The sequence below is a fragment of the Protopterus annectens genome, chromosome 1.part2, assembly GCF_019279795.1.
Source record: "Protopterus annectens isolate FY-2018-M chromosome 1.part2, PAN1.0, whole genome shotgun sequence".
In the NCBI taxonomy this organism is placed as follows: Eukaryota; Metazoa; Chordata; order Ceratodontiformes; family Protopteridae; genus Protopterus; species Protopterus annectens.
The window spans coordinates 1,080,174,285-1,080,199,584 of record NC_056727.1 but is presented as its reverse complement, the minus strand read 5'-3'; the positions used below and the strand labels follow the sequence as shown (position 1 = coordinate 1,080,199,584).

Sequence of the window (25,300 nt, the reverse complement as noted above, 5' to 3'; positions counted from 1 at the left end):
AAGAACATAGTACAGTTGTGTACACATACCATAAATGTAGATGTTGGAGTGTATTCACTGTTGCAGTCCTGGTTACCCTCCATCCAGCCCCCTTACTTCTTTTGACTTATACCTTTACTCTGCTTTATTATGCTCAAAAGGCTTTTTGGTGTATTTGCTTTTTTGTTGGAGGTATATCCTTGTTTATTTATAGATTTAATTGCTTCCCATTACGGGGGCACCTGACATCTGGGGCAAGAAAAACTGATGTAATGGTGTTGGCTGCATGTTTTATACCCCTGATGACCTGACGTCACGGAAGAAGCGACAGCAACCGGCGCAGGACCCAAGACTTTGTTAATCAAGCCGACTGAGAGCTACTGCAAGCAGATAACCCAAATGTGATGACTGCAACAGTGAATACAATACATTTATGGTAAGTGTGCACAACTGTACTTTCTCTATACACCAGCTAAGTTCTTAGAGCATTGGTACATCAACTGAAAGCTCATCTGGTGCATGGAGAATGGAGCCGTTTGCCGATTCCCTTATCAGATATGGTATACCTCTTTAATTATTCCAAAACCCTTAGTTGTGTAGTGTAAGACCTTTTGGGAGCCCACTAAAAATTATTTGGTTTTACTAGCCGTACTGCACTGAACAGTAATTACAGTAGCTTCTTTTACACTAAAAGTGCCCACTGTGAAATGCCTCAAACGTGGATGTGAATTACTTAGTATTGTTTTCATTTAGGTCCTTACCAAACAGCCTTTTTAATGTATTTTTTCTTCAGAGTATGCTGTAATATGTGGAATCAGTTTGGTTTTAGACTAATAGGTATCTTCATCACTGACTGCTGTTTTGCTTGTTAAGCATATACTTTCGTGTCATTACCATAAAAATATATAGTAGTGTGATGGGTGGTAATATATTTTGACCTGCTAAATTCTTGGTCACTGGTGTTCTTGCTTCAGATTTGTAGTAGGTAAGAAGTTGTGCTGGCATATAGAAGTACAAAAGCAGGCAGCAGAAATGCATTTGCAATGTAATGCATTCTTTTGAGTGGCCAAAATTAAAATTGGGTTTTGTCAGAATTTTCCTTTCAGCAACTTGTAAGAATACTTTGTCATAGTACAGCATAAAATTCAGTCAATGTTTCTTCACTGTAAATTAAAGCCTGAGGCGTTAGAAGCTGTGCTATTTTTATTATCTGTTTCATTCATAAATTATGAGGGAGCAATTTTAATGAATAGTTTTATGAAGCAAAGTTTGACTATTTTCTTTTCTTTTAGGAAAATGATGGATTCAGGACAGCTTGACTTCTATCAGCATGATAAAGTGTGCACCAATACCTGCCGAAGCACCAAATTTGATCTTTTAATTAGCAGTGCTCGAGCACCAGTTCCAGGACAGCCAACAGCTTTGTTACCAGCTCCCTCTTCAACAGATGGTAGGTGCTGTTGTACAGTAATGAGCAAACATTAAAGCCACAATTTGTCTGTCTGTTTGACATACAGGGATAAAGCCCTGACTAAGACCCAATGACCTGAGTTTGAATAGCGACTTGGCCAATGGAAGAGCCAGGCAGGGCAGGAAGGGAGTGAGTAGCCAACACCATCTCTCACATCCTAAGGGGAGGAAATAATGATCCACTTGGTTGATCATCAAGCAAGTGGAAGTTTGCACGGCACTGAAAATAACCAGAACCAGGAACATGGGCCATGTTGGTGATGGCAGCCCTCGTTAGCAAGTGTATTTAAGCATCCACATGCATTTACATAGGGAGGGTATAACAGACCCATGCAGTGACACAGGTGCTTATGTCAGCCACCAAGGACGAAGTTAGGGCTTAATAGAAATACTCTCATTGTCATCATTGGCTGATGTCAGTGAGACCACAGACCACCTCCATAGCTGCCTATATGATGGTCCCCTCTAGTCAGTTCTTTGCTTAATATTGGAGACTCCCCAGTGGCAGGTGAACAAATGGGCTTAAGGCAGATAGGTGAGTTCTGATGGTCAGCAGGCGTGGAGTGAGAAAAAGCACCACCTAGAAAAAAAAGTAAATACAGTATATTTTGTGTGTCCCAGAATTATGCTAAGATTGTTTAACAAACAGCAATGAGTATGTAAGTTAGCAACCAAGCAGTATTCTTCATGTATAGCTTGACTTGAATGTACACTAATGTTGGTGAGCAAGAAGAATTTATCTTTGAAGAGCTTGCTGCAGTGGATTTTCACTCTGGGAATTAATTTTCCTACTCATTTGCTTAACTTTTCATATTTCTCACTCAAGTCTGCTGTTATAGAGTATGCTTCCCTTGGACTTTTGCTAGTATACCCATGCTCAGTTTAAGAGGTGTCATCTCTGTATTGCCCTCTAGTTCTCTGTAGTTATCACATTGTTCCATTCTGCTTCTTGTAGACATCAAAAGTGCCTTAATTTGATGCCTAAATAGTTAGGCTTATGCATTCAGTAGTTTTACTGTCTTGGATCATCTCAACTTCACGGCACTGGTTCTGTACACCTGCTTAATTTTTAATTTGGTATCACTTCAGCAGGGCTAAAAGTTATTTATTCCATGAGGATTTCCCAGTTTTTTCTAGTCTGTCAAGCGATCTTTATTTGCCACTAGAAGGTTCCCACAGTCACTGTCTAAAAAACATAGGCTAACATCGGAGCTCCTTCTTCATGAATAATGTGATAGGGTCCTCCTTCTCCACCAGTTTCAGTGGGATATTTTTTATGGAAGATTTGTGCTGAGGGCATACATGGGCTTGGTGCTGCCACTTGCTGTGTATAATGCCTAATCCCTAAACCCACAGTTCATGGCTTCCACCTGCACACTTCATTTCTTACTTCTAACTTTTTTCAGTAATGGTGAAAGGTTATCTGTTCTCTGCCTAGATATAAATCCAAAAAGTGACCATATGGCGATCATATTACCTGTTAAGGCCCATACTAGCATTGTCTTTACAGTTTTAGAAAGAATCACTAAAATAAATGCTGTAACTCTGCCACTAAATGCCATAGAGAGAATTCATTTCCTATCCTATGATGTAAACCCATTACAAAACAAAAAAATGACTTTCTGGCTGCCACAAATCAGCTCATCATCAAAAAGCAAGAGTGCAGGTCCTTTGCTTTGGCAGTTAACAAGTTGCCGGAAGGAAATGAACCTCCCTGCTTCAGTACTGTGGAATGAGTTCTAGGGTTTAGACACCCCTCAGTTAATCACCCGGAGCTTGAAACTGACCTGTCTGATCTGTGGAAGCAGTCTAGATTCACCTGGCCTTGGTTTGGGGGTACTTGAAGTAGAAGTCTTCCCTGTCATGATTTGCCCCTAGACCTGGCAAGGCCTTTTGGCCTGTATAGATGGGTTGTCCCACACCAGGGTTTATGATCTGAGGTCTACACAGGGGATTAGACATCACCCAGTCCCCCCATTTAATCAGCCAGAGCTTGAGGCTGTCTGTCTGCCTGATCTGTGGTAGCAGTCTAGATTCAGTGGGTCTTGGTTTTGGGGGGTACTTGAGGCAGATGTCTTCCCTCCCTAGATCCGCCCCTAGGGTTGGCAGGATCTTTTGGCACATATTGATGGGATGTTCCACATCAGGGATTACTTATTTGTTTACCAGGATAGTGCACTAATCAATAGAAAACATTTCACAAACAAAAAAATACAAAAATATAAGCAATAACAGAATAGTTTAGACTAATTACATAGGAAAAAAAACTGTGTGTATACATTCCAGTGAGCAAGCACAGTACAATGCACAAGCACTGTGTAATGCGCAATATGCACAGTATCTAAAGTGTGTCAATCTTCAGTGAATCTAAAGAGAGGAGAAGAGACTCAGAAAGGAGATAGGTTAGGTGATATGTCCTGTGTTTAACCACCAGCAGCATTTAGCTTGGATGAAGAAGTGCTTTTTGAGTTGCATTCTGAATTTGGAATAAGTGTTGATTTCCCTAATGCTGAAGAGGAGAGCTTGCCAAAAAGCAGGTGCCTGAGAGGAGAAAGCATGTGCAGTGCTGTGCAGTTTGGTTCTAGGGGTAATGAGAGCTGGTGTGGCTTGTGAGTAATATCTCCGGTTGTATGAGGAATTTTTTTTTTTTCTTGAAGTCTAGCAGTAAGGGGATAAATACGTGGAGCTGGAGTAATTTGGAAAAGTTAGGATCATAAAAGTAGGTTGGATCTTAGTTTAATGGGTAGCCATTTGGCTTTTTTAGGGTGGTACAGTGTTGCTCACAGAGAGAGAGAGAGAGGTTTGTAATTAATTAGCAGATGCTTTTAGGATCCTAAAAGTAGGTTAGATCTTTGTTTAATGGGTAGCCATTTGGCTTTTTTAGGGTGGTACAGTGTTGCTCACAGAGAGAGATGTTTGTAATGAATTAGCAGATGCTTTTAGGATCCTAAAATTAAGTTGGATCTTTGTTTAATGGGTAACCATTTGGCTTTTTTAGGGTAGTACAGTTGCTCACAGAGATATGTTTGTAATGAATTAGCAGATGCTTTTAGCAATAGTCTGGAGTGTGGCAATGTTTTTCTTGAAGGCAGATGCAAAATTCAGGAGGCCATATTCAAGTTGGGAAAGGAGAACTTCTTTGCCAATTAGTGCTCTGGCTGGTTAGGATAGAAAAGGGGAGATTTTTTGGCCACATAATTTGTCATTATGATCTAGGGCCTAGACACCAAACAAGTGGTAGTTGCCTTTTAGGAGCTTGAGTCATGGAAGTGAGACTGTACTCTTTGAGAATATGGTACAATTGCCTGTCTTCCCAGAGTGTCACCTGTGACGGGCGTCAGTTCCCTTTTGGTGACTTGGCAAGTTACCATACCTCTCAATCTAGAAACATCAAAAATCTGGACAAGGCCCATGAAAAATAGGTACAAATCTGCACTCTGATTAACATCTGATTTGTATACATAGTTACGGAACCTCACCCACGCCTGTGGAATTGTGGGATACCAACTTTAAAACACAAACTGAAGAACAGGCAACCAAAATATGTTGCCAGAGTCCCCCAGCAGCCACTCTGATGTCCCATTACCTGGCTATTTCGCCCCATTTACCATAAACACTAATGTGTGCATACTGCTTTACTTCTACAATGATTATTTGGATTTTATTTTTACAGCATAACAATGCACAAACACTAATACATATCTGGTAAAAGCAATACTGTCTCACAATCAAAATAGACTTGGCATTAAAACTTGTCTGCCCTTGAAACTTACATTCGTTGAAACAGCATTGAAACCCACACCACATCCAAAGAAAATGCATCTGGCCAATGTTGGATAAAGATTACCTTTGGGCTGTTTTCAAATCACTGGCCCCTTGCACACAAAACAAGAAACATACATATGTTCTTTTCTTTGATGCACCTTCCTGACTTTATTAAATTATATTCCTTGTATAACACAGCACACTTGTTGACAGAGTGCATTTAAAATTCATTGTTTAAACATTTTTCCAGTAGACTGTACTGTAGGCAATGAAACAAAATGCATGAACCAATAATGCCAAAACTGCCCATTCAGAACATTTTCCATCATAAAAGTCTACTTCCACACCCACACTATAAATAGAATGACAGCAGTGTAAGCCATAAGCATCTTGCACAGCTTCTCACACATTTTGAATTTCCTTTTTTTTTGGGGGGGGGGGAGGGTAAAAAACCAGGGACACATTTTAAACATTGTTTGTATAATTTTGTAAAGTTGCTAGAATAAAATGTGTTACCACCGTGCATTTCACTAGTAAGTCTTGAACCCAGCCCCTATGCACTACAGTCAGAGCAACATACCACTATGATAAATCAGCAGCTTCCTGAAAAATAGGAAGACTTAAACTTACTGGCTATCATTTAGTGAATTCATTTCTCACTTCTCATTACAGCTCTCAACCTCTTAGCACAAAAAACCTGGACAAACAAAGCCAATAATGGGGTAATACAAATTTAGTTCTCACTATAGCTCTCAAGTGTTAGCACAAAAAACCTAGGCAAAGCTCACAAGTGGTGGTGGCTAGGGACTTTAGGCTGTTTTAACCCTGTACTGAAGATACAGGGTTTGAGCCTGAGTACCTCTAGCTATCAGGTATATTGAATGGGGGGCACACACACACACACACACACACACACACACACACACACACACACACACACACACACACACACACACACAGACACACAGACACACACACACACACACACAGACACACACACACCTTACTGCAAATATCTCTCCAGAAATAGATGTGTTCTGCATATCTTACTTCAAATAGAAGGCTCTTCTATTAGCTCTCATTCGCGGCCAAACAAGTTCTGCTGATTCCAGCTTCCCGCCTGCATTCGGAACTGATGTGAACTTCGCATCAGGCTTCTCTTGCAAAGCATATATAATCCAAACTCTTCCTGCTGGCATTCGGAACTGATGTAAACTACTCTTCGGCCCAATTGGTGATTCCATTCTCTCGCATAAACTCTGCTTGCATTTGCGGCCAGCCGGAAATGATGTGAGCTCCCTCAGCTCAATTCCGACTGGCTGGTAGCCCTGACGGTGCTGATGTCATCGTGCATGTGATGACGTCAGCGCCGACAGTGTGGAAAATTGAAATTAAAGGGCAAATAAATCGGAAATGAAGGGGTGCCACTCGGGAATCATGACACCCCTTCATTTGGACCCCAAAACTCAGTAAAAAACGAGTAAATCAGTATGTTTGGGAGGTATGCAAGTTACTGTCACAGTCTCACCCATACATGAATTTATACTTGGAGACAGCTGGTGGTGGATACTTTCATATTCAGGCTTCTCTGAAGACCAGTGTCTCTGAGACAAACAAAGACAGTTAGTCCACTCCAGCATCCAGCCCCTCCTCTCATTTAGAGAGACCTTAACACTTACAAAGTCCTCTCTACACTGATTTTGTGATTCAGTCTTTGTCCAGCAGTAGCTGAACATGAATCTAGGGAAGAGGAGCCATGGTTTACATCTCCCATAGAGCTAGTTATCAGAAAGGTCATTCATCCATACAGCCTGGAGTCACCCAGACTCTGTTCTTGCAGCCCCACAAATGCAGATACTTTCTATAATTTTGTGGGTAAGTGGAGCAAGTTCAGTACCAGATGTCTTTTAGCTGACTGCTGTGTGATCTCATTAGTCCTGCATAGGTCTCAGAGACCAGAACATTTTGCTGTCCTACTGCCTAAGATTCCAGAACAAGGCAAAAAAGTTTCATTATAGTATACCATCTACTCCCAAGTTGCAGTGATCTTGGAGTTAATATTTGTATACGTAACAGGGTTATGTGTATTCAGCCTTTTCCATGTACAGTTGTAGTTTATTGTCCAGTTTTGCAGATAATGCGGTCCACTATCACATTAGAAGTTTTACTCCTTTAGATGTTTATTTGACCTTTTCAGATCCTAGCCATCCATAATGTCAAGTCTTGGAAAAGCTTGCAGACTTCCCTGAGTCTGGATTGAAGCTAAACCTTGTTAGGACTCTGTCTTTAGTTTTGCTATGAGCTGATACAGTAATTAGAGCCTCAGGCTTGGGAATGGCCATTGCAAAGTAGAGTGGCTGAAAATGTTATTAGACACTTCATCTATGGCACTTCAACATGTGTGGATTCAGTACTGACGGAAAATGAAATAATATATAATAAAAGGATTCTGTAGAGGCTTCACCCCCCCCCCCCATTATTACATATTATTAGCTCTATTTCTTTTCACTTTTGGAAAAAGTGCAGATTCCACCACAGCTGAATCTGTTGTCTGAGACAACAGTGGTCAGTGAAGAAGTTTGAGGAAAACACAGTCAAATGGATGGAAAAAAGAAGAAGCTTTCTTGCTGCTTGAGAAAGGTACTCTGCATCACAGGCCATACTCTCTCTAATGTTGACCAAGTCTCCTATATGGGTGAATCTGCCAGCCCAGTGTCAGCAAACCTGATTATTGTCTGAGGCTGCCTGTGGAGAAGATGTTCTCCAGTTTACCCAACTTGGAGATCCCTCGGCTGGAATTAGCAGGTTCCTAAATATGGTCACAGTCCGTTAGACTAGAGCCCTTACAAACACAAACAAAGGGTTCCATTAAGACATAGATATCTCAGAGTTGCTCTTGGGACAGGCCCAAGATTCCACTGCTGGAAAAGATTCTAGATGCAGCTCATTTTTAGAACACTGTAAACATTTTACTTCTGTTTTTTTTTTCCATAATTGGAGGGAGCAGTCAGCTTCCATCCTGTCTTCGTGGTCATCTGCAGCTTGAACCAATCATGTCCACTACATCTGTTTTGAGATGATAACTTTCAAGGAGTGCTACACACAGAGTGCCTTGGTGATGTTATCAGACATGAAATGTTGCCACTGGGGCTTCCTTCTTTACTCACTGCTTTTAAACTAAAGTCTCAGCAAGTGATTTTTGTGTATCATTGTACTTTGATGACTGGTTCCTGGTGGTTCTTTCAAAGAATGTGTTGTAGTATTCCCAAAGTTGCATACCCTAAGGATAAGCATAAATCGGGTGAAGTTCTTTCTTTTCTGTTTGATTGCTTTATAAACACAGAGGAGGATACTCTCCATTGCCAGTTTTTTCTGCCAATGGGAAGGACCCAGGAAGTCATGATCCTTGTGTCCTGGCTAAAGTCACAATGCAAAGTCCAGTCATGACTCCTTTTGGACTTGATTGCTGCCATTGTGTTCACAAAACCATTTGCGCACCTGAGGGAGCAGGTGTATTGAACAGCAAGGTGTTAGTAACTACATAGTTGCCATATGTAGTAGAATTTCTCCTAGTTTCACACCTCTTTTTGCCAGGCTTTGGAGTGATGGGCACTCCCAGTCAGCTTTCTATTCTTCTGCAGCTGAGCTCATCAGATGTCCCAATGAAAGATGATTCACTGGCAAGCTATTACGTTCTCCTCAACCACCACATGGTTTAAGGGTTATGGGTCCTCCTAATACTACCAAGTGAAGAAGGGGTACCAGATAAACCAGCTGGAGTTCCTAACAATTTTCCCTCCATTTGGAGGACTTGGAGATGAAGTTGCTTCTTGGCCCACTTTATATATTCAGTCAGTCATCTGATATCTAAACAAGCAAAGGACACTATCATACCTCTGTGCAGTGAGGTAGTGTGTACTTGATGGTGAGACGTAGACAGGGAGGCATTGCTTTTTTCAGCAGTTTACTTCCCAGTGGATTTGAATGAGGTGATCTGCTCTGGCCAGTTCTTTACTGGTGTTTTCATTGCAAAGGTCATGTATGGCTCAAGTCTTCAAAAGTATGGGAGCTCTAAAGTCCAGTCTGTTTGCCAGGTAAGAGTTTACAATCACTCCTCTTTTGCTTCATGCAGCAGGACAGCGGAAAAGTGGAGAAGGATCCAGTTTTCACCCGGTATTGAAGGAGATTTTTCTGCTGTTCCTTCCATTTCCATTGGACCCACATCTCATTTCAAAGTGTAAAGGAAAAATCTAATTATTTTTGCCTTGTGGTGGTCAAAAAAGGGTGAGGTTCAGGCACTGTTACTTGTCAGTACAGGAAACTCACTATCCTGACGAGGCATTTGCCTGTCAAGGGGAGTGACATCTAGGATAACCTCAGGCCATAGCTGCTGATGTACATTTCTGATTTTACCAGATCTCATGGGTCAGAATATCATGGATAATAGAGGCTGCAAGGAAGCCTTCCACTTGGCAGGCATATACCTCCAAGTGGAAGTGGTTCTCCATTTTGGTAGAACAGTACTACTGCGTACAGGAATTTACAGGTTATCCTTACAATTTTCAGTTTAATTTGGGCCTTATTTAGTCCACTGACTCTGTGTATATGTCAGGTGATGGAGGTGCTTAAGTGTCCTGTGGTTCAATGACGTGTAAAAGTAAGCAACCAAGCAGTATTCTTCTTGTATTTCTTGACAGAATATACATCAGTACTGGTGTGCAAGAAATATTCTGCGGTGGTGCAGCGGTAGTGTTGTTGCCTCACAGCAAGAGGTTCTCCCGTTCGATTCTCAGCTTGGGTTGGAAGTGCTTTCTGTGTGGAGTCTGCATGTCCTCCCCGCGGTCGAGTGGGCATTCGAAAGACATGCGTTGAATGGGCATGCCTTCGTTGAAGGTTGGGTGTCTGGCTGGCAACTTGACACCATTAAAAAAAAAAAACTGCCAATCATTAGCAGACCGGAGTTCCGCTGTGGTGACCCCTAACTGGGAAAAGCCAAAAGACAAACAACAATAACTGGTGTGCAAGAAATAAAAATGTATGACTAGCTGTACCTCTTCCCCAGAGGCTGTTTTTATCATGGCACTAGTGTTCTAGTACTTTCTGAAACTTCATTTAGTAGTGGAGCCATAGATAGCAGTGGCATCACTTTCTCAGCTTACCAGAAGAGTTGAATGACCTGGTCTGTGCTGTGTGTGTGAGAGAGACTTCCAGTCCTTTATCAGAGCTTTGGGCTGCTGGTGGAGTTATCTTTGGCAGATTGGTATAAGAAGGATGGGGCCAGGCAAAGAACAATCCATAAAAATTAACCTCACGGTAATTCCTATAAAAAAGAAAACCTTAGTTGGATTAGAGATGCTGGGACCCACCTGTGGCTCAAGCCCAAGCTTGGAAGCATCATTCACTAGTGTGCAACTGATGGTTTGGTGACCCACCTGCAGAAGAGATCGTCATGTGTGGCTGCAAATGTCAGGGGTATGCAGTCTAAATGGATCCTGTTCAAAACCTCAGTGTTTAAGCTGGCATTAAGAAACTGTGGCTAACGTGGTTGAAGCATGCTGGGTAACCGCAGCCCCCACTCGCCCCCTCCAAAAACAGGGCTTTTATGTAGTGCAAGACAGTGATAGGGGGACAGGTGAGATGTAGGGTTTCCAGACTTCACTGATATGTACTGACAGGCCAGAATGAAAGCAGCTATGATAGTCACTAGAGCAAAGGCTTGGCCATGGCGTAAAATGAGTTTTGGATATTTTTAGTGAGGCTTTGTCAAACAGTCTCTCAGTGTCATGGTTGAGGGGGAACATTGCTCAGGCTATTCTCCTGGGTGGACAGAAGCAAACCTCCTCTGAGGAAATTGTCGAGTTGGAATGAAGATTTTAAGGAACTTGTGAACCCAGTGGAATGTACTGTGTTTTGTGAAGACAGTGTTAGAAACAATTGGTGAGATTTATCCAATTCCAGCAGAGGAGGATGCATGTTAATGTGGCTTTCAAACATTTGAACTGGCAGAGCTTCATGGCTGGATGCAATCTAGTCACAGCTGTAGATGACTGGCAAACTGAGGTGATGATCTATGTTTTCGGAAAGGGGGACAGTTTTTTAGCCTTCTTGAGAAAGCATATGCTGTGATGCTAGAGAAAAGGCATTGTTGAAAAGGATACTGTCCGTGCCAGTGACTTCTTCTCACAAAGAGGATTTAGACAGTCATGGCTCTGACAGAGTGCAAATGCAGAAGATCATCTAAGCTTTCACGCTTCTGCTTCTCTGCTTGATGATTCACTGTGACCTATGTACATATAATAATGCAACTGTTGCTTTGAATTGTGAAGTGTCTCTAGCTGCAGATTCACCACACACACTTACAAATCTTATCTTATGAGATTTATGTAGCCATACTTTGGAGTGCTGGACTTTCTCTTTTGTGAATATGTTCTGATGACATTTGCTTTGGTATCAGAATGGGGTTCTCCATTTTGGTACTTGCACATTTTGTGACACATGGTTCCCCTTGGAGAAGGTGCTGCAGATGAGGCAAGTGGAGCTGTATGCATTCCTTCTACTTGTTAAGGCTGTAAAGAAAAAGCTGCTATTGCCACCTCGCTTCCTCCTTTTTTTTTGTTGGTTTGACAACCAGTCTGTCTTTTGATTCCTGAACAAGCGAAAGTGGTCATACCCTCAGAGAAGAGATGACACTTTGGCAGAAGGGCATAGATAGAGGCATCACTCTTTCAACAGTTCATATTCTTGGTGAAATGAATGTACTGGCAAACTTCCCAGGATGCTCCTGTAGTCCTCTTTTAAAATCTAAGGCTTCAGGAGTTATTGATCAGCTGAAAGTGAGGTACTTCAGATATCAACTTTTTGCCATTTAAGAGAACATATTTCTTCCCCTGTTATGCTCTATTCAGCATGGCAAGGGAGAGTGCATAGTGGATGTGTTCTCCAATCCATGTTAAAAGAGATTACTATGTGATTTTTGATCCCTCAAATTCTGTACCCAGTTGCAGAATTCATAGAAGGAAGACCAAACCTTGACTGTATCATCTGTCTGTGGGGTCAGTATGATGCATTTTCAGTCTTTTATGTTTCTGGAAGTGCAGCAAGCTTTCCCAGGACAAACCGAGATCCCCACAGCTTGACTGCTGTTTTTAAACTGGGTCTGGTCTCTTGCTGTAGAGCCCCTGGACCTGCCAGACCTCCTTGTTAGAGTAATAGTGGTGAACCTGCCAAGAAGCATTCCATCTGAGATGTGTCCGTTGCTAACTGGAAAAAAATATCATTTGAGTGAAGAGGCATCCTTTGCCTCCCCATTTGTTGAGGATACAGTACTCCTGACTTATTTTTTTATGCTTTCAAGATAAATGTTTCAGCTGTCTCTCCCTACATTGACTTTGCAGAGGACATTGTTGTGGTCTAGCATGTATTGGTCAGATGCTCTTTTTAAATAATATCTCGCCTCCTTGGGACATGAATTGCATGATTGCTTTGCGAGTACTGCATTTCAACCTCACTTGTTTTGCAGTTTTGAAGATGTCCTTCTTTAGATTACTGTTGTAGTACTGTAATTTTGTTAGGTTATTTCGCCAATATAACCTGACATCCAGCTGGAGTACCAAAGCCAAAACCCTCCATACAGTCATACATCTGAAGTATGATGTAAGCCTGTGGGCATGAGGATACATAAACAGATGTATGAGCATAAGATCCCCAGACTGTCTCGGCATCAGTCTGAATGCACATCTTGTAACTGTCAGTCTGTACTTGGTATGGTCATTGGTATCATCCTTGCCCTCACTTATTCACATAATTGCCCCATTGGGGGAACCTTCTTTGTTTTCTTTCTATTGGTTTAGTCTGTTAGATGGCAGTTGAGGGGGAAGTGCAAATTTTTTTTTTCGTTTTGTCTTGGGGCCAACTATAAGAACTGTTAGATTTGTCAGTAGTTTGTTCTGAAAATCCTACTTATGCATGTTTTCTCTTTAAAAACATACTTGGAGATCAGCGCTTGAAACACCTCACCCAGTCTAAAATGGTGAAGCCCTCAACTTCCAATGCCGTGCTTATTCCAGAAAGAAATTTAAAAGGCTGAAGCCTGAGCCATTGTCTGCCCAGTCTGACTCAAACTTACCTTTTGAGGTAATACAAAAAGACATGGTATGCCCAGTCACGTCTCAGGCTTCCTTTACCATGACCCTGATGGAGGCCAGTATAGCATCTGATTCTTGCACATCTTATGCGACTGACTTAACTGATATGGTTGAGAAGGGGGAACCTGGGCTCATCATTTCTGAAGGACTGGTGGGCATACCTCAAATCTTGTTTGGAAGGAGGTGCCTGGGTCTTTGATAGAGGTACCCAGGGATCTGATCTACCATGTTTTGCTAAAGCAGACTTCACTCCTGAGAAGAAGAATCAGAAGACAAAAAATGATGTTCATCGTGTGACACTGCTGCAGTCTTTACACTTGGGTTATCCTGCCGTCAGGCGGTTCCCCAGCCGGCCTGAGTTCCAAAGTCTTGGTCCGGTGTCGGTTGCTGTCGCCTCCTCCCTGACGTCAGTGCGACAGGGGTATATAAGATGCAGCCGACGCCATTTTCTTCAGTCTTTCTTGCTGCGCTGTGCCTGAAGCAAAAGCAGTTCGCAAGTGCCGGTCGGCCTACTCCTGAGATTTTCATTCAGAATCCAGAACCGAAATCTTCTACAAAGCTAAGTACCCTGTTGGGGAAACGTTTTCTTGCCTCAGACCGATGTCAGTAAAAGTTAATAACTATTTCTTGTGGGAAGCAAATACCTCATAAGGATTTCCATTCTTATTGTATCCCATGCCTAGCCCCAGACCACGACGTTGCTGGTTGTCGGTTTTGTGCTAGGTTTAATAAGCGCACTATTAAACGTCGGTTTGATTTTGCCCGACATTACTTTGGCAGAAAGTTTAATTATACCATGCCGTCGGAACCTCCGAAGACTGGTATTCATAAAAAGCGCAAAGACAAGGACAGGCATCCAAGGCCCAGAACTGACGACGAAGCCTCTTCTAGGCTAGTCACCAGTTCTCCGGTTTTCAGTGAGGCGCCTTCGCAGCCCCTGATGACAGCTTCTGCAGAACCACAGGCCGCCCCCGACCCCCACGTGGAGATGGCTGGGCCTTTGGATGCACTAGCTTTTCAGCAGACCGATACCGATCCTGCAAAGGGATCCAGAGTACCTGAGCCTACCCGCAGCTTCAGAAGGTGTTTTCAGACTTACTCAGCTAAGCATTAAACCCTCTTCTAAGTCAAAGCCTCCTTCAAAAATTAAGAAACAAGTACAGTATTCTCCAGGACAGGCCTCCATGCCTAAGAAACAAATGCTCAAAATGGCCGAAGACCTAATCACTCTGATCAGGGGTTCCCAACCCCCACCTGATAAAAGGCCTAGACAGGATGCAGATTATGATTCATCCGACCAGGGGTCCATTTCCTCAGATTCATCCTCAGACCTGGGATATTCTTTACCCCCTTATGCGGATTCTGATGCTGAGGAATCTATTCCATCAGCCTCTCCGCCTGAGGACTACTCCTTTGGGGAAACCTTACATACCATGAGGGAGCATTTCCATTGGGAAGGCCAGGATTATTCAGAATCCAAGAAAAGGCTCAGAGACTTCCTATTATTACCTCAACACAGACCCCTGGCTATTCTGCCAGTGCTAGATATTGTGGATGATGTGTACACTGAATCCAGCTTAAATCCTGATTCCTTACCTCCAGCTCCACTTAAACCGGACAGATATTACAGAGTCCCTGACTCTCACAAATTTCTGTATAAAATCCCTGTTGCTGATCCTGAAACTATTTCTCAGGGACCTAAAGGGGTTAAGGCCTCATCAGCAAAGAACCCAGTTCCGTCTGACAGAGATTCCAGAGCACTAGACAGATGGGGAAAGAAAGTATATACGTCTGCAACTTTAGCAAGGAGAGCCTTAAATTGCCAGTTTCACATGCTAAAATATCAGCAATTTTTGATGTCTCAGTTGAAATAAAAAATGCTTCCAGATACAGATCCTCCTAATTTTAAAGAAATGCAGGATTTATTGCATGCCGCTGAACAAGTGGGAAAGCATACTTTGCAATGTGGTTTTGATTCTTTAGAGGCCTCATGCAGAGCAGCAGTTACAGGCTCTGTCATTAGAAGACATGCATGGTTAAAAGAACATATGTTACCAGATCATGTCAAAGATAAATTACTGGATGCACCTTTACAGCAGGATGTTTTATTTGGAGTTAAGGCAGAAGAGGTATTAAAGAAAGTGGAGGATAAGGCAAAATCTATGCAAACAGTGAAGGATTTCTTACAGGTTCAGCCTCCTCGATTTAGTAGAAACTGGCCAACAAAGAATTGGTCCTTTCCAGTTAATGACAGACCTCAAAAGGGCAGATACAGACACCCAAGAGGTAGAGGTCAACCACAAGGTCCTTACAGGCCTCGATAATGGGGTGCATCAGGCCAGAAAGAAGGGGAAGACAGGCACCAACCATATAAAAAAACAGCCCCAATGACTTCCCACTCCAGCTGCCAAACAACTCACTCTTGGCAGCCCCTTTGGGAAGAAAACTGGCACTTTTTTATCACAATTGGCATATGATCATCCAAGACAAATGGGTTCTCAATATTATTTCAAAAGGTTACAGGTTCCACTTTCACACTCTGCCAAGATTAAAATGAATGCCAAATCTGCCACTAAATCGATGGGCAGAGGCCCAAAAACAAATTATGGCACTCATGAACATGGGAGCTATTCAAAAGTTACCACCACAGGAACAAGGGCAAGGATTTTACTCAAGACTCTTTCTGGTTCCCAGAAAAGACAAAGCCTGGAGGCCCATTCTGGATCTTTCTTCACTGAACACTTACCTGGATGTTCCGAAATTCAAAATGTTGACATTACAGCAGCTTCTTCCCATGCTGGGCAAGCAAGCTTGGCTCGTGACTTTAGACCTTCAGGAGGCATACCTGCATGTCCCCATCAGACAAAACTGCAGAAGATACCTCAAGTTCTTAGCTGGTCCAGTACACTATCAATTTTCTGCACTGCCCTTTGGATTATCTACTGCTCCCAGGGTCTTCACAAAGTGCCTGGCACCAGTAATTGCATTTTGCAGACAGAAAGGAATTCAAATTTACCCATACCTGGACGACTGCCTGATTCAAGCAGAGTGCAAGGACATTCTTCTACAGCATCTGGCGTTTGTAAAAAAGTTAAGTTGCCTGGGGTATACAGTAAACAAAAATAAATCAAAACTAGTGCCCTCACAAGAGATAATATTCCTGGGTGCCAGCTTGAACACAACGGCCAAGATGGCTTTTCTCACGCCAGACAAGCAAGGACAACTGACACAATACTTTCAATTGATGGCAACAAAGACCCACCTCCCTGCAAGAAAAATTCTGCAGGCCTTGGGCTTCATGGCATCTTGCATACTACTAATTCCATATGCCAGACTGCATATGAAGAAACTACAATGGTACCTAAAGAATGTATGGTCTCAACACTGTCAAAGTTTGGAAACAGTTATACCACTAATACCTTGCCTACAACAGGAGTTTCGATGGTGGGCTCAAGCTTGTCACCTCAACAAGGGACAGCCTTTCACTCAACCTACAGCCAGGCAAACACTGATAACAGATGCATCGGATTACGCCTGGGGAGCACACATGGCAGGAAAGTGTATTCAGGACAAGTGGCCCGCAGGACAAAGGCATCTGCACATCAATCAAAAAGAGATGCTAACTGTATAAAATGCCCTTATAGCTTTCAGGGGCCTGTTGCATCCAGGACAACTACTACTAAAGACAGACAACACCACAGTTATGTGGTACATAAACAAGCAAGGGGGCACTCGCTCCTACCCCCTCTGCAGACAAGCCATGACCTTGTGGAACACAGCTATAAACTATCAAGTTCATCTACAAGCACAATTCCTGCCAGGAGAGAAAAACACACTGGCAGACGACTTGAGCAGAAATATCATGGATCCCCACAAATGGGAATTGAATCCTCAAATATTCAGAATGATGATAAAGAAATGGTGGAGCCCAGACATAGATCTGTTTGCCTCCCCAATGAATTGCCAGCTAAAGAAATTCTGCACAAGGAGTTACCATCCGCAAGCATGGAAAGTGGATGCCCTCTAATTCAGCTGGACAAACCTACAAGTATATGCTTTTCCACCACTGCCTCTTCTCCCAAAGGTACTCATAAAAGCCAGGCAAGAAGAGCCAAAAATGATCCTGATTGCACCAGACTGGCCACGCCAGCACTGGTACCCAATCTTAAAAAACAGCACAAGGACCACCCTGGATTTTGCCTCAAATACCACATCTGCTGTCTTAGCACAACAATCAGTTACTCCACAGCCAGCTAAAGACACTAAACCAAGCTGCATGGAAGATTCCCTAGCCACGCAAGCAATGCCTCTCTCCAAAGCAGTTATGGATGTCATTCTGGAGGCCAGAAGGCCTAGTACCAGGAAAGCCTACTCAGATAAATGGAAGAGATTCTGTGCCTGGAACCAGGCTCACAGCCTTGATCCTCTTGTGCCAAACATTCCTCAGATACTACAATATTTGACTGAGATGCTGGACAAAGGCCTTTCCTTTTCATCCATCAAGATCCACGCCTCTGCTATCTCTGCACATTACAACACGGATCCACCAATTTTCTCTAATCCTTTGCTAAAACAGTACCTCAGAGGGGCTAAAAACATAAGACCGCCCCGTAGAGCACCTACTCCAACTTGGGACCTCAACTTTGTTTTGGAAAAATTAACTTTACCTCCTTTTGAACCAGCTAGCATGGCAGAATTAAAATACATTTCTTGGAAAACTGCTCTGCTCCTGGCAATAACTTCTGCAAGAAGAGTTTCAGAATTGCAGGCACTAATGGCAGTGGAACCTTTCCTCATTTTCCACCAGGACAGGGTGTCCTTAAGAACTAACCCTACGTTTATGCCTAAGGTGGTTTCAAGTGCGTCTCTAAACCAAACCATTCACTTGCCTACTTTTTATCCAAAACCACAGAATAAAGGGGAAAGACTACTGCATTCATTGGACATTCACAGGCAGTTATGCTTCTGCTTGGACAAAACCAAAGCTTTCAGAAAATCTGAGCAATTATTGGTAGCATATGCTGCAGCAGCACAGGGAAAAGCTATTTCAAAACAGACTATTTCCAAATGGCTAGGACATTGTATACATTTCTGCTATACGCACCATGGAAAACCTGTGCCTAACAGCATTAGATCTCACTCCGCCAGGGCAACAGCCACTTCAACTGCCTACCTCAGAGGAGCACCTACCAAGGATATTTTGGAAGCAGCAACATGGAGTTCTGTGCATACCTTCACCAAGCATTACCATCTGCCTCTATACTCTAAATCCAGAGCTGGCTTCGCCTCTGCAGTGCTGCAGGGCCTTATAGCCACCCCTAATGCGTTATAGAACCAACCACCCGACCTCAGCTTTGGGATTCTACCCAAGTGTAATGACTGCAGCAGTGTCACACAATGAACATAATACATGTTATCGCCTGGATGAATGAATGCCAAATACATTTAAATGCTTTAAAAAATGCTGTTTTTACCCAAATCTCAGCCCAGAAGTAATCCTTCAGCATCACATTAGCAAATAATACTAGAACTGAAATATTTTCCAAAAAAAGCTGCTTAGTTTCAGAATTGATGATGATTTAAATATGATCAACATATCACTGTCATCATCATCACTCACACATCATCAAGAAAATTCGACAAACGTCGGGCTTCCTGTACAGAAACAAACCCTTTCTCATTCCCTCCTCTGTCAACCTTCACCTTTCACTTCTCAGTGTAGCACCCTTTCTGACTAATCTTCACTCCACCCTTTCTGACTAATCTTCACTCCACCTTAAAAAATAAACTATAGAGATTTGCCATGATAAAATAGCCAAGTTTGCATCCAACATACCAAACCATGCACACCACTGTGTAGCACTAGAGTACCTACACTGGCTTGAAGCACCTAAATGTCATGCCAAATACACTCTGGCTAGGCTTATAAATGCACTAGGGCAGATAGCCTAGTATCTAACTATGAACCTATGATCACTGCTGCAATAGCCTTAGCTACTTAATTTCATTACAGTTCATTAAAACACAGACTTTTAGCTTTAAAATAACTTTCCTGAAAGAGGAAAGTATCAGTAATAAACACAATTATTAAATGGATTTTTTCCCCAAAAGGAACTTATCTGCCCAGCAAAGAAACAGCACAAGTCAGCCATCGATCCTCAAAAGCCTCAGGGGAGCATACTGTTTGGCAGTAGAAAAGCTCAGAAGGGCTTGGCACCCAAGCTTGTCTTTTAGTCAGCTCAGGTCAAGCTGTCTAACAGTTTGGGTGCATGGAAGGTGCCCTGAAGGTTTGGAAGCTGGCAGACTGTTATATCCTTGGCAGGATGTAAACCATATAGCTATTGCAACTGCAGCAGTAATCATTTGAACATCTACTGTTATGGTAAGTTTACTTACACAACTGTACTTTACCTTACCAACTCCCAGCTGCTTACTTTCCACAAAGTTATACACAAACCCAACATCTGTTCATCACTACAAAACATCTTCAAACACTTCTACCTCTCTAGGAATCTCTGCTCACACAACAGATATCTGGACCAAGTCTCATAACAGTAGAGGTAACTCCCTTTACTCAACTTATGTTGCTAAGCATTGGAATTCCAGTCTACCCACCCTAAAACAAGAAGGCATTGCCACCTATGTCAAGTACAACCTAAAACAATGCCTAACTTCCTCATGGCTGTTCTAATGCTCCCATATTTTTAAACCCACCCTTCTTTCTGTTTCTCTTCTGCTGTCCTTCTATTCTGCTGTTGCAGTATTCTTTATATGAGGGAGGAGAATGCCTGCCAAGCGACCCCGACATAGGCCAGTCTACAAAAGTCTATAGTACCTCTAATGCATGGTATGTCGCACATATGACATAGGCTATAAAAGTGATGTACGCATGCACCATCCTCTGAACTTCTGTGCCACCAGACAGAACGCGCTTCCCGTGACTACAGTCTGACTGCCAAAGAAACTTCTGCTCAGATAACTGCCCCGTTGGGGAATCCTTTTCTTACTTTTGATATAGTTTTAAATTTAATGTCATCCAAGAAGGGCAAATGTGAATGTGGATGTCAGATTCCACGTAAGGACAGCCATCAACAGTGACTGTGTTTTCTTGGGCCTTTCCACAACCAGAAGGGCTGCTGTATCTGCCATTCGTTTGTCCCAAAAACCCTATGGAGTAGGCTTAACTCACTTTCCATATGTCTGGAAAATCAGTGTCTCAAACTCCTCACCAAAAGGATGGAGGGTCCCTTGACCTCAGAAGCCGAGTCAGTAGCAAAATGGAAAGCCAAGAAACCTAGGCAGGAAGCCTCATTTGCACCTCCAGGACTTCATGTCTCTCCCGAGTCGACTACCAGTTCAGATATTCACTCTCGGCTGTCGTCCGAACCAGAGGACAAACCCCTAACTGAGGTTGCCTTGGAACAGGATAGTAGCACATCCTTTGAGGTACTGTAGGCGTTCGCTCTGGATGTCCAAAGGAAGCCACAACTCGTTATTTCTGAAGGGCCATGAGGGATTCCGACCATTGTTGTTCATGAGGAGGCAGATACAGACATTATAGAATGCAGGCCTACATCTGGGCCCCGCTCCTCTGCAAAGAATGGACAAGCCCAGCAAAAAGAAACCGAAAGCTAAACATGTTTCTCCTACCTCTGACCCACAAAAGGATTGGCAGGCCTTTCCCCAAAGCATCTTCAAGGCCGTGATGTCTCTTAAACCCCCTCCAGGAGTTAATATCCCTACATCTCCATGGCCTGCTCCTTTACAAATAGGGTCAGGGAAGAATCATCATCTGAGGAGGACCTCTCTTCTGATGAGTCCCTAACGTACTCTACACAGGTACCCTCTCAACTAGACTATGCTTTCCCCTGAGGAAGATACTAATGGGACTGACTCCCCTGTGGAAGAGATTTCCTTCAGTGACACTCTGCTTAGAATGCAAGAGCATCACAAGTGGGAAACAACTGAAATGACGGATATTCAAAAACATTATTATGATCTGTTGCAAGTGGACACCTATTGTCCCTCTGCTAACTCCCTTTGCATCCTCTAGCAAGACCCCTGACTCTCAACCACCAACACCTAAAGAAACAGACAGGTTTTATAAGGTGCCTGTAGATTGTAAGTATTTAGTCAGAGCACCAGCAGCAAATCCATCAGTCATCATGCTGTCCTCTGACAAACCCTCTAAGCTTCTTCCCTTCTCTACCCTGATTCCTTCAGACAAGGACAGCAGGCTTTTGGAAAGACTAGGTAAGAAAGTTTACACATCTGCCACTATTGCATTTAGAGGTATAAACTACCAAATACATATGACTAAATATTCATTAGAACTTTTGTCTCAGCTGTCTAAAGTAGTTTCTAAATTACCTGAATCTGAGAACAAAAACACTGTCACAGTTTGGAAACAGTAATACCACTAATTCCCTGCCTACAACAGGAGTTTCGATGGTGGGCACAGGCATGTCACCTCAACAAGGGTCAGCCTTTCACTCTACCCACAGCCAGGCAGACTTTAACAACAGATGCTTCGGATTACGCCTGGGGAGCACACATGGCAGGAAAATGTATTCAGGGCAAGTGGACCACAGACCAAATGCTTCTTCACATCAATCAAAAAGAGATGTTGGCTGTACAAAATGCCCTAACAGCTTTCAAGGACCTTCTGCATCCAGGACAGTTATTATTAAAGACAGACAACACCACAGTAATGTGGTACATAAACAAGCAAGGGGACACTCATTCTTACCCCCTATGCAGACAAGCCATGACCTTGTGGAACACAGCTCTAACTTATCAAGTTCATCTGCAAGCACAATTTCTACCAGGAAAAAAAAATACTCTGGCAGACGACTTAGGCAGAAACATCATGGATGCTCACGAGTGGAAATTAAATCCACATGATAACGCAAAAATGGGGGTGCCCAGGCATAGATCTTTTTGCCTCCCCACTGAACTGCCAACTACAAAAATTCTGCGCAAGGACTTATTACACACAAGCATGGAAAGTGGATGCTCTCTCATTCAGCTGGAAAAGCCTAAAAGTTTATGCCTTCCCACCACTGCCTCTCCTTTCAAAGGTACTCCTAAAAGCCAGACAAGAAAAACCACAGATGATCCTGATTGCTCCAGACTGGCCACGCCAGCACTGGTACCCAATCTTAAAGAACTTAGCTCAAGGCCCACCATGGATTTTACCTCAAATTCCACACTTTCTGACTCAACAAAACAATCAGATCCTGCACAGTCAGCTCAAAACCTTAAACCTGGCTGCATGGCAGATTCATTAGTCAAACAGACAACACCTCTCTCTAAAGCTGTTATGGATGTCATTTTGGAGGCTAGGAGGCCTAGCACCAGGAAATCTTACTCAGAAAAGTGGAAGAGATTCTGTGCCTGGAACCAGGCTCAAAGCCTTGACCCTCTTGTCCCAAACATTCCTCAGATATTACAGTACTTAACAGATGCTGGACAAAGGACTATCCTTTTCATCCATTAAGATCCACGCCTCTGCCATCTCGGCCCATTACAACTCAGATCCTCCTATTTTCTCTCATCCATTGCTAAAGCAGTACCTCAGAGGGGCTAAAAACATAAGACCGCCCCGGAGAGCACCAACACCTACTTGGGACCTCAATTTTGTCTTGGAAAAGCTCACTTTACCTCCTTTTGAGCCAGCCAATTCAGCAGAATCAAAATATGTATCATGGAAAACTGCTCTGCTTCTGGCAATAACCTCAGCACGAAGAGTCTCAAGAGTTACAGGCACTAATGGCAGTGGAGCCTTTCATCATTTTTCACCAAGACACGGTTTCTTTAACAACAAACCCTTCTTTTATGCCTAAGGTGGTATCCAGTGTGGCTCTTAACCAAACTTTTCACTTGCCAACTTTTTATCCAAATCCCCAGAATAAAGGGGGAGAGACTTCTGCATTCCTTGGACATACACAGACAGTTACGTTTCTACTTGGTCAAAACAAAAGCTTTCAGAAAAACTGAGCAATTGTTTGTAGCATATGCTGCAGGATCACAGGGAAAGTCTATTTCAAAGCAGACCATTTCAAAGTGGATAGGACACTGTATCCAGTTCTGCTACACACAACATGGGAAACCTGTACCAAGTAATATTAGACCACATTCCACCAGGGCAACTGCCACTTCTACTGCCTACCTTAGAGGAGTACCTACCAAAGATATCTTGGAAGCTGCAACCTGGAGATCTGTGCACACCTTTACCAAGCATTACCACTTGCCTCTTTATTCTAGATCCAGAGCTGGCTTTGCCACTGCAGTGCTGCAGGGCCTCATAGCCACACCAAATCCTCTATAGAACCAGCCACCTTGACTCAGCTTTGGGATTCAACCCAAGTGTAATGACTGCAGCAGTGAAACACAATGAACATAGTACAGTTTTGCACCTACCATAAATGTAGATGTTCGAGTGTCATCACTGCTGCAGTCCAGGTTACCCACCCGCCATTCCCTCTTTCTTAGCTGGGACTTATCTATACCTTTCTACACTGTACTTACCTATGTGGTGTATTTGCTGGTTACTGAAGGTTTTGTTTTTACCTTATTGTATGTTTTACTAGCAATATGTATTGCCTACCTTTTTTGGGGGCACCTGCCATCTGGGGCAAGAAAAACTGAAGAAAATGGCATTGGCTGCATCTTATATACCCCTGGCGCACTCACGTCAGGGAGGAAGTGACAGCAACTGACGCCGGACCAAGACTTTGGAACTCTGGCCGACTGCGGGACTGCCTGACGGCAGGATAATCCAAGTGTAATGACTGCAGCAGTGAAGACACTCAAACATCTACATTTATAGTAGGTACAAAACTCAATAGCATGTTATGGGCTTACTGAAACAGAAAATGATGTTAATTTCTGATTGTGTGGAAAATAGAGTTACAGGATTTATTGCATTCAGCAGAACAGGTTGGAAAGCATACTTTGCAGTGTGGTTTTGATTCCTTGGAGGCCTCTTGCAGGGCCACCGTAACTGGATCTGTGATAAGAAGGCATGCCTGGCTCAAGGAGCAAAATCTGCCTGATCATGTTAAAGCTAAATTTTTGGATGCCTCTTTACAGCATGTTTGGTAATAAGGCAGAAGAGGTTTTAAAGAAAATGGAAGACAAAGCTAAATTTATGCAAACTGTAAAAGATTTCTTGCAAGTTCAGCCACCCACGTTCAGTAAGCACTGGCCTACTAAGAATTGGTCCTTTCCTGTGTCCAACAGAGCCACTCAGGCCAAACACAGGCGCTCCAAAGGCTCCAGATATCCATCACAAGGATCTTACAGGTCAAAGCAATGGGGTGCCTCCACTTCCAAATCAGGAGGTAACAAAGCACAACCCTACAGTAAACAGTATCACTGACTTTCCTCTGCCACCTCCAAGCACTTATCTTTTGGCAGCCCCCTTGGGGGGAAAAGTAGCACTTCATGCTCAAAATTGGCATTTAATTACCCAGGACAAGTGGGTATTAAACATAGTATCCCAGGGGTACAGATTTAATTTCCACATATTACCAATTCCAAACGGATGGCCAGATCTGCCACCAAACCAGTGGGCAGATGCCCAGAAAACAAGTCATGTCTGTCATGGATATGGGGGCTATTCAACCAGTACCAGAAAAGGAAAAAGGGCAAGGATTTTATTCAAGACTTTTCCTGGTACCCAGAAAAAACTAATCATGGCGTCCAATTCGGGGCTTATCAATCCTAAACACGTTCCTGGACATTCCAAAATTCAAAATGCTGACTTTACAGCTGCTACTGCCTATGCTAGGCAAGAATTCCTGGTTGGTAACTCTAAACTTAAGAGGCATACCTGCATATCCCAATAAGGGAATCTTGCAGAAGATACCTCCACTACAAAGCAGGCTTTTTGCATTACCAATTCTCTGCACTGTCCTTTGGCTTATCTACTACGCCCA

At 43.0% G+C, this 25,300-nt stretch overlaps 1 protein-coding gene across 4 annotated transcripts in view; it reads left to right on the top strand.

The window, feature by feature from the left end:
* The window catches only part of GMEB1 (glucocorticoid modulatory element binding protein 1), a 536,371-nt gene that overhangs the window by 320,127 nt on the left and 190,944 nt on the right, over positions 1-25,300 (top strand). For all 4 annotated transcript variants that reach the window (XM_044059984.1, XM_044059987.1, XM_044059986.1 and 1 more), the window contains exon 6: positions 1,272-1,429. In XM_044059984.1, coding sequence (XP_043915919.1) covers positions 1,272-1,429 — 158 coding nt within the window. The remainder of the gene's footprint in view (positions 1-1,271; positions 1,430-25,300) is intronic.